This window comes from Leptosomus discolor, chromosome 22 (assembly GCF_034619465.1).
Source record: "Leptosomus discolor isolate bLepDis1 chromosome 22, bLepDis1.hap2, whole genome shotgun sequence".
Classification (NCBI taxonomy): domain Eukaryota; kingdom Metazoa; phylum Chordata; class Aves; order Leptosomiformes; family Leptosomidae; genus Leptosomus; species Leptosomus discolor.
In genome coordinates, this window is record NC_141412.1 from 4,421,273 (window position 1) to 4,431,185 (window position 9,913).

The 9,913-nt window shown below is 54.2% G+C and overlaps 1 protein-coding gene across 7 annotated transcripts in view; it reads left to right on the plus strand.

Annotated features, from left to right (window-relative positions):
- The window catches only part of GRAMD1B (GRAM domain containing 1B), a 97,718-nt gene extending 89,719 nt beyond the window's left edge, over window positions 1-7,999 (plus strand). For 5 of the 7 annotated variants that reach the window (XM_086477004.1, XM_086477003.1, XM_086477005.1 and 2 more), the window contains 6 exons: window positions 157-260; window positions 666-869; window positions 1,096-1,186; window positions 3,509-3,616; window positions 7,059-7,176; window positions 7,910-7,999. In XM_086477004.1, coding sequence (XP_086333130.1) covers window positions 157-260; window positions 666-869; window positions 1,096-1,186; window positions 3,509-3,616; window positions 7,059-7,176; window positions 7,910-7,999 — 715 coding nt within the window. Of the gene's footprint in view, window positions 1-156; window positions 261-665; window positions 870-1,095; window positions 1,187-3,172; window positions 3,185-3,508; window positions 3,617-7,058; window positions 7,177-7,909 lie in introns of all 7 variants that reach the window. The other 2 variants (XM_086477009.1, XM_086477007.1) reach the window with 1 other exon arrangement.
- Window positions 8,000-9,913: the final 1,914 nt, after the last annotated feature.

Below are 9,913 nucleotides of genomic sequence, written 5' to 3' on the forward strand. Positions count from 1 at the left end.
ACGCAGTGCTTCTCCTCGAGAAACACGAAGGGCTGAGACCATTGCAGAAATAACAATGTGCATGATTGTTGCTCGTATTTACGTTGACAAAGGATTACGAATCGACATTGCCTCCAGGAAGCAAACGGGGAGAACGGCTTTCCTTTCTTCACACAGGGTTTCCACAGAGTTACGATACAGGAAACAGCCTTGGGGGCTGGTGAAATCCTTCATTGAGAAGAATTTTTGGAGCGGCCTAGAAGATTATTTCCGTCATTTGGGTAAGCGTGGTAATGACTGGAGCTTCGGCAATGACCCACAACTAGCGGCACGTTCCGCAGTTCACGCTCCCTGCAGGCGGGCGGCGTGATGGCGGCTGCCCGCCCGCTGCGGGTCGGACCTCGGGGTGGCTTATGAAAGGGGCAGGACAACGTTATTGCCACGGCGTTGGTAGCACCCGCTGGAATTCATCAGGTCATCAAATCCTGCTCTCTGGCAGGAGCGCAGGCAGTCTGGGGCCAGAGTTTGGCAGGAGGTGTAAGGGAGGTGTAGTGTGTCCTCTGCCATGGGGCTCCTGGACCCTGCCACCTTCTTTGGCCCAACAGCTGTGCCCTCAGTGGGCTTAAGTCTTTATCCCTGCAAGGCCAGTGCCACGTCTATTAAATGCTTTCCCTTGTTGTCTGCAGAGAGTGAACTGACCAAAACGGAGAGCACGTACCTGGCTGAGGTCCACAGACAATCCCCCAAAGAGAAAGTGAGCAAGCAATCGACTGTGCGCCGGAGGAAACGGGCCCATGCCCACCTGCGGGTGCCACACTTGGAGGAGGTGCTGAGTCCCGTCACCACCCCCACGGACGAGGAGGTGGCCCATCGAATCAAGCACGTGGCAGGTAGGGAAGTGCTGACCCCTCGCGCCTGGGGACGGGGAGCTGGGTAGCTCGGGAGAAAAACTGGAGCTTTGCTCGCGGAGGGTTAAGGGGAAGAGGGGCCAGGGCTTTCCGGGGCAGGGAGGCTGTATGAGGATTGTTTGAGTGAGATGGAGGGGTGGGTAGAGGGACAAGGCTTGCCCTCCCCGTCGGACAGCATTTCCTAGCCTAAACGCATCTGTCTCCTCAGGTTCCACTCAGACACGGCACATTCCTGAGGAGAGCCCCAGCGGCTTCCACCTGCAGAGTGTCTCCAAGCTGCTCCTTGTCATCAGTTTTGTGTAAGTGATTTTTTTGCTTTCCTTCACACTCAACCTTTAACAACTTTGGTCTTTTCATGTTTCTGCCGTTCTGTGCTCCCCTGTGCCAGTTTTTCCTCTGTTGTATTCCTCTCTGGTCCCCAACAGAGCAGCACAGGGGAGAGAAAAGCAATGACAGGCAGAAAAGAATGAATATAAATTCCCCCCAAATGCCCCATCAGCTGTTCTGTCTGGCTTGATCCCAGCTTTTGCCAGCACTTGGCTGGCCCCTGATCTGGCTCTGTAGGTTCTGGATCTTATGTTATCAAAGTGTCTACTTTTCCCGCTTAGTTTTGACCTTGTTCAAACACGGGCTTCACAGACCTGCATGTTTCTGGGAGTCCTAAATGCAGGTCAGCTGTACTGTGTGGGACACAGGCAGCATCGATAGTGGCAGGCAGGGCGAGGGACAGCTGTGCAAGGAGAGGGGAGTCAATACTTAGAAGAAATCCCACAAGCAGAAAGAGTCTTTTTTATTTCAGGAACTCGGTTTAGAGATTTTCAATGACATCTAGAAACTGTGGGGTTTTTAAAATTTAAACTAAGTCATTCAGTGTAATCTGCCAACAGACTAGCTGTCATCATGAAAGGTGACCCTGCAAAGCTCTCTGGGAGTTGCTGTGCCATCGCAGCAGGGCTCGGGGTAGGCGAGGAGTCTGTTAGTTTCCTCTGGTCTGGCAAAACGTATTTGGGTCTGGTCGTGAGAGGAGATTTTGATGAGATCTCAGAAAGAAGCGGGACCATTTTGAGATGATTGCTGCAAAATAAGGGTAGAAAATCATGAAGCAAGAGAGACTGGCATGATTTGACTAGCTCAGCAGCAAGAACTGTGCTTGGTTCGGGTCCCTTTTCTGCCACCACCTTTTGCGATTGCTAGTCTTGGACTTGGCTGGATGTGTGCTCCAAGCGAGCTGGGTATCCCCACGGCCCAGTCTTTATGCTTAAACCCAGGCGTGTTTCCCGTTTCTCTGCCTCTTGGGTTGGTGGTATCTTTCCTGTGTTAGTGCTGCAGCGGTTGTGAAGCGGTACAGTCTAAAGGAGCAATCGAGACATGGTGGGGTTTTCCATCGTTTGGGGGATCGGAAGCGTACTGCTAACCCCGGAGGAACCGCGGAGCTTGGGCTTGTGCTTTTCTTAAGCTCTGCCCGCCTTTTAGCGAGGTGGAAGGAAGCTGAGATTTGTAGACCGAGGTTACTGTTCAAATTGAGCTCCTTTCTGCGTTTCCTTTTCCCAGTGGGGATAAAGACGGCAGGGGTTTGCAGCAGCAACCCAGCTAGTGGCTGCAGCGACAAGTAAGGTAGTGTCAGTATGTTAAGAATAAAGTAAAACGGAATGATGAGGGGATAGCCTCGTGCTATCTTCTGCGTCCAGACGGGCGAGGTGCAATTAAAACTTTGGGTAGGAAAGCACAAAAGCTTTATGTTAGTCTCTCCTGACAGCCTACCAGTGAGCTTGGTGGTCACAGAGCCCTCCGTAATGTTTTCAGAATTCTCTTCTGGCCAGCTGCCGTCTGCCTGGCCGGACCGGGTGGCAGCGGGCCGCTCTTCCAGCCGCAGGGCTGCACCCCCAGAGGCGGGCACCAGCACGTCCCAATGCCATGGGCGGCGGTGGGGGGTCGAGAGGAGCGGTGCAGCGCCTGGGCAAAGCGCGGGCCGGCGGTGGGGGCGGGTGAGGCTGGATGCGTGCGGGCTGCAGGATGCACTTACGGTTACGCTTCGGGCCGCTCCGCAGGAGCCACGCACAGCCCCTCTTTTGCCAAGTGGGCGTCACCATTAGTTGCAGGCACAGGGTTACTCGTCTGTCCTTCTTTCCTGCCCCTCTTCCCGCTGCTCCTTTCTTCCCGCCTCCCCCCATATATCTTCTGCGCTGTCTATGAGCCTTCTCCACTCAGCCCGGTTTCTCCTGGTCTGTGTCAGTCCGTTTCTAACCTGCAGCTACTCCGTCTTTTCTCTTCCCTGCTCCCATTAGGATCTGTTTCAGGTACTGTCTCTCTCTTTTTTTTATCTCTTTACATTTCCCTCCCTTTCTCTGCATTCAGCCCATCCACTCATCCAGCCTGCTCCGTCTGATCCGTCCTCCCTGTCTTTCTGTCTGTCCATCCTCCTTGCTCACACATTTCTCTGACGAGGTGGAGTTTTGGGTTCTGATCACCTGGCCCTTACCCAGGTTAAATGCCCACTCTCATACAGGGTGGGCCTGGGGCCCAGACACCTTCTTAAAGCCTTGGGCGTTTTCCCAGATCTGGTTGGCAAGCAGTGGGCTACAAAGTGCTCCTAGTAAATGGGCTGTTTTCTGTGTTTCCAGTCTGGTGCTGCTGGTCATTCTCAATATGATGCTGTTCTACAAACTCTGGATGTTGGAATATACTACGCAGACGCTCACAGCATGGCAGGGCTTGCGGCTACAGGAAAGGTACTGTCACACTGCTTTGTCTTTGCCTCTTCTTGCATGTTCCCTGTGGATTTCAGAGGCTTTCCCAGAACGCCAAAGCTCTGAGCTCCCTTGTAGATCGCTTCCTGTTTGTGTAACACAGATGAAGCGGGTAGCTAGCTGAAGCTGTGGGGCCATCAGCGTTCCCAGATCTGAATCTGCTGCACAGCTGCAGCAGAAGACAGCAAGTTAAGGCAACCCCTGCTTCTTCCCAGCATCCCACCTAACAGAGGATGCTCTATGAATAAATATTTTGCAATTTTGGGCCAAGATTGTCACTTCCCCTCCTTTGATGGCTAAACTTACTTCCCTCTGTATGAAAAGCAGTGTCTTAGAACGAACTTGGGCCTGTGATACACAGCAAGTGTTTCAAAAGGTGTGGGTCCAGACGTTAGCGAGTTGTTAGAGCGTGGGAGGAAGTGGGGGATCACTAGGAGGACACAGGACATGTCTGAACAACCTCAGGGTTCCCTGGCAGTACTAGAGGAGGAGCAGTGAAGTGGGATTGCAGATTGACTTAGTTTCTTTAATAACTGGTAGTGCGGAACCTTGTCCGGGGCTTTTTGGACAGCCGATTTCAGCGTAGTGCCCACTTGGTGTGTGCTGAGATGTGTAGAGCTCTGGGCCGCACGGCAGCATTTCCCTAGTTCCTTTTGCAGGAAGCATGCTGACAGCCTCCAGCCAGACTGAATTTATCGCTGGGATCAGCCTTACATAGACTGAACACATATATATGATTAATATATATTGATATTGTATAGACTCGCCCATCTTTGTCTCGGGAGCTGCCAGTCTTGCATGTCCCAGGGTGCGCTCCAGAGCACATTTTGTAGATGGCATTTACAGTGGTGACCTGCTGTCCCATAGTTGTTCCTTTCTAGTGACAGACAGCCAGCCATTTTGTGGGGTGAATTGCTTCTGGCATTTTTAGGTGAATGCTAGCTTTATGTACTAAGTGCTGGCTCTCCCTCCAGAATAGTCTTGTCTCTGTTTCCAGAGGTTGAGAACATCCCGAGATGGCTTTGCTCAGGTGTTTTTGTCCCCTTTCTGGCTGTACTTGTGTGCAGTCACAGTTGTTCCCTTGCTAAGTGTCCATAGCCACGGGTACTGTTGTGTTGACTTCTCTGCAGGATTGGTCTCATGTTACGGGCTTTCTCATTTTTCCTCATTAGGGAAGGGAATTATTATTTTCCCTGTAATAACAGCCCTGGTGCTTTCCCATGGATAATATGTTAAGTGAGTTTTGGCAGTGTTATCTTCCTTAGGTACTTTTTGTATTTACTGGGGTCCACTACAACGTAGAGTTTAAGCACAGGCCTTATGAGCAGCCTGCAGTGGGCAGGTACTGGGATTATAGGGGTGGCTCTACCCCCCCCCGCACAGGTAACTTGGAACTGCGGCTGCTGTGGGAGCAGACTGGACCCATGGGCTGGGTCACAGGCCGGCTGTGCTCAGGAACATTCACTGTGGGGCCCCGGAGCCATTTTTTTCCGTGTCGGGCTGTACTGAGAGTTAAGTTCTCCGTGGGCCAGGACAGCCAGCAGTTCCCCAGACTGTGCGTACCAACGTCACACGTGTAGCCTCTCCCCTCAGACAAGGAGAGCAGACGGGAGTGGTAGCGGGGTGTTCTTTATTAGAGACCAGGGTTACTGGGGAGCAGGTTCATTTCTTTATTGGGGGGGTGTCTGTGTGTTACTGTCACGCCCGATGGATTAACAGCGCTGTGGTTTATCTCCAGGTCCGGGGGCAGCTGCCGGCCCTCAGGGCGCTGATGGGAGGATCCTCGGGACTGGCTGCTCACAGCTGCCACTCAGGGCCACGTGACGGCGCTCGCGCCGCGCCAGTGGCTGGCCCGCCGGGGAGGCGGGGCCGGGGCGAGCACAACCCCCGGCCGAGGCGAGCGACGGCAGGAGCGCAGCGACGGCGAGCGGAGTCGAGGGCAGTTAGCGCGGCAGTTGGCGTCGGCAGGGCGCGGCAAGCGGCACCCCACTCTGCCCGTTTCTCCGGAGAGGTAGGGCTCTGCTGCCTAGGAAGTAACTAGCAGGGCCCCAAATTTCTAAGATACCTAAAACGCTGTCTGGTAAGTTTCTAACGTAACATTTCCTTCTCTGGGCTCTGTTACTTTCTAAGACAGCCAAAGCCATCTTAGAAATCTTACCCTATCTTATGGTTTCTGACATAGCTAAAAGACTTTCCTACTTTGTCCTCTGCTTACCTCCTCTTTGGGCTCTGCTGGTTTCTAACAAACACAGCTGAAAGTCTTTCCCACTTTGTCTTGGGCTCTGCTTTTTCCTAAGCAGCAGAGCCCTGAACATGTAAGATATTTTGTAAGAAAGACAGCTAAAAAGCTACCTTAGAGATCTTGCCTTATCTTATGGCTTCTGACATAGCTAAAAGACTTTCCTAATTTGGGCTCTGCTGGTTTCTCACAAACAGCTGAAGATCTTTCCCACTTTGTCTTGGGCTCTGCTACTTCCTAAGCAGCAGAGCCCTGAACTTGTAAGGCGTTTTCTAAAAGACAGCTAAAGCTACCTTAGAAATATTACCCTATCTGACACAGCTGAAAGACTTTCCTACTTTGTCCTCTGCTGGTTTCTAACACAGCTCAAAGTCTTTCCTCCTGCTGCTTACTAAGCAGCATAGCCCTGGACTTCTAAGACAACAGCTAAAGCTACCTTAGAAATCTTACCCAGCTGAATCCCTCCTCCCAGGGTACAGTGGGTACCTCCTCGTGTTTGTTAGTGATTGCTGCTCGCTCAGCGGACGGGCAGAGTGGGGTGCCGCTTGCCGCGCCCTGCCGACGCCAACTGCCGCGCTAACTGCCCTCGACTCCGCTCGCCGTCGCTGCGCTCCTGCCGTCGCTCGCCTCGGCCGGGGGTTGTGCTCGCCCCGGCCCCGCCTCCCCGGCGGGCCAGCCACTGGCGCGGCGCGAGCGCCGTCACGTGGCCCTGAGTGGCAGCTGTGAGCAGCCAGTCCCGAGGATCCTCCCATCAGCGCCCTGAGGGCCGGCAGCTGCGCGCCTGAGGGCGGGGTGATGGCGGCGGCGCCCGCCGCTGTTCCCGGCCTGGAGAAGGCCTTGCCTCCGGTACAGGCACGGCTGGAGGAAGCAACACACAGAACCGGCACAGCCGTGGGTTCCCCATCCGCAGGGCCGGCCCCTGCCTTGTGTCCTCACCTTCCCCGCCCGCGCCACGGCGCACTGCAAAAGGCACACCTCTGCTGTTGAGTGCAGTCGTTCCTTACCGCGGTTAACAGAGTCACGCTGGTACCCAGTGCAGGAAAACACTAAGCACATAGGAATGCACATTTGCTCAGGAAAACCTGGCCCTTCCACGGCTGACTGACAGGAACGGACACGGTCTATGTGCCTCCCCCTTGCCTTCAGATTCCCTAGGTTCACTCTTGCTCGTATTCTGCCCGACAGGTTACCCCAGTCTCAGACAGAATGGGCCCAGTTACTAGAATCTCAACAGAAGTATCATGACTCAGAGCTACAAAAATGGCGTGAGATCATCAAGTCCTCGGTGATGCTTCTAGACCAGGTGAGACCGCACGGCCAGTTAGCGCTGTGACTGGAGGGGCTCTCCGTCCGCCCAGCCGCCCGCTCGCACTCCTGCAGCCGTACCCCGTCCCGCAATAGTCCATCAGGTGTGGCACCTCCGCTCCTGTCTCCCGATGGAGTGGTGAGCAGCAGGGCCCAAGGGCCATTCGCAGGAGACCGCAGCTTCTCCGTCACCTCACAAGGGTCCGTGCGCATCAGGGGGAGAATTCTGCAGGGCCAAAAGCCTCGTATTAGCACCTCTTAGAGCTAGCCTCTGGCGCTGTGGTTTGGAGAGCCGACTTGTTGAACCCCAGCCCTGGATTCATACAGCGCTTGCACGGATGAAGGGACGCGCTCTGTGCAGGCCCGTAATAGCACCACACGGGGGGGGGGGTGTCGGTGTCTGCCGCCTAAAGAGCCGCTTGTACGCTGGGCTGCTTAGAACGGAGCTCATAAATGAAAGCCCCTCGCCCCGGTGGAGAGCGCTGCTCACCCCCTACCTCATTCTGCTCCCCACTTCCCTGTTATCTGGGAGAACGGCCTCTGACGGGCTCCCGTCTTCTCGGTCCCCATTTGTACATCCCAGCCCCGACACACGGCTCCCGGCTCCCGAATCCCGATGATTGTGGTGTCGGTACTTCACACAGAAAGAGGAGGCACGAGTGGGGAAGGAAATCCCGAAGGGCTCTCACCTCTAGGGTAGCATCACAGCCGAGAAATTTCTTGTCTTGCAGATGAAGGATTCACTAATAAATCTTCAGAATGGCATCGGGTCCCGGGACTTCGGGTCAGATCCAGAGGAGAAACGGAAACGTTTCCACTAACAGGCAGGAAATGCAGGAGGCCAGAGGACGGTGTGCAATACGTGTAAATAGGATATATAAATATATATATATAAATATATATATATACAGAATATAAATATATATATTATATACAGATTTTAAGAGAAAAAAAAAGCCTACGTATCGAGAGGAAGGATTGACCTCCAACACTGGCTGAAATGGAGCGTCTTGGTGGTAGCGTGGTGTGTGCGTGTGGGGGAGGGCTGTGCTCTCCCGGCACTGAGGTGCGCTTGGGGGCGCGCCCGGGCGTGCACCGCTCTTCTGTAATATTGCTGGCTGTTTGTCTGTCTGTCCGTCTGTTTGGTTTTTGTTGTTTCAAAGGGAAGCATCAGAGTGAGTGCCCCCCCGCCCCTCCCTGCGCATGAGGGTCCCCGATTGACTGTATCTGTCTACGCATACAAAGGGGACACTGTCAACCCGCTCACCTTGCTGGCTTCAGGGCAGGGAGGTTTGGTCAGTCGCCATCAGTCCCTCCCGAAACTGTCCTGCCTTGGGCGAGGAGGCCTCCGGAAGAACGAGCGGCTGTAGGTCTGTACGAGCAGATCTCGCTGGCCATCGCCTTCGGTACTTCCTGGGGCAGAAACACGGTTTGCTGCCGTGCCGGCCAGCCTGGTTCAGAGAGCAAAGCACAGAATGGAAATGAGCTGCAAGGCTTTCTCCAAACCCTAGTTTGCCACCTCCTGTTGTTGATACTGCATGAATAGCCAAGGAGGCGGCGGGGAGGGGAGCGTCTGCCTGCAAGGTGCGTGGATGGAGGAGAGCCACACGGCAGAGAGCACATTCCATTATTCCCTTTGACAGTGTCCCCTTTACCCTTCCTGTAGTTCTCCGCTTTCCGTGTGCTTGGGCCCCTGCCGTTAAGCCATCCCCGTGCTGAAGATCTACATCGATGCTGAAAGGGTGACTGCCTGTGTGACGTCCCACGATGGGGGGAGTACCCCAGCTTAAAAAGAAAACCAAAATTAGTATTTATTTGCAACTGCTCCCGCTCCCCTGGCTCAGCAATCTTCCCTCCTGCCCCTGGTCTGCATGACCATTCTGCTCACACCACCCAGCCCTGGCCTTGTCTCATAAACTCTGGGGAACACATCAGGGAGAAAAAGAACAACTTCCTTTCCTTTCCTTTCCTTCCCTGGGGTATTTCCGTGACTGCACCTCTATAGCAACAAGGCCTCCGAGGCTCCAGGAGAGGTTAGGCAGGGTCACGGGGACCAGAAAAGAAAAGAAAAGAAAAAAGGGACCTTCCGTGGGTGGCAGGAGAGATCTGGAGGGGCGTCCATGGTGTGAGGCACCAGACTGGTCTCTGGCGTAAGCTGGATAGCGAAGCCTTTGCTCTGTAAGCGAGTCCGGTGGTAGAGCTGCATTAGAACAGGAATGTACGTTCCCACTTGTCCTGGGGGTAATTCCGGACTCGCATGAGCAGCCAAACGAGGAAGAGGAGCAGCGAGGCTGGGCTGTGCGCTGCACCAAACACCACCGCGACTGGTTGGGACGTAGGGCGCTCGTTTGAACCTTCAATAAATGCTTTCTCATCTTACCCAGCCCGGTAGATTAGGTGGCATGCGAGGCCCTCGATCTCCATCTTGTTCAACGCCAGGATTTTTCCACCTTCTGAATGGTGGGAGGCAGTCAGCTGCTGCTCCCGTATGCAGACGGCGCAGTTTTAGCTCATCCGTTGTCTGTAGCTCCAGTGGGTGCTGAAAGAGCGGGGGGGGGGGGGGACAGAAGGGTGAGTAACTGCTCTTTGTATCTCTGTACCCCAAACTCATCCGCACAGCTGGGTGACAAAGTCTAAGGAAAACCCTCACAAGCTCCCGCTCGTGCATTCCCATTAGGGAAAGGTTATGTATGTGAAGTAACCCGCCCATTTCTCCCAACCCGCCTACAATTTTC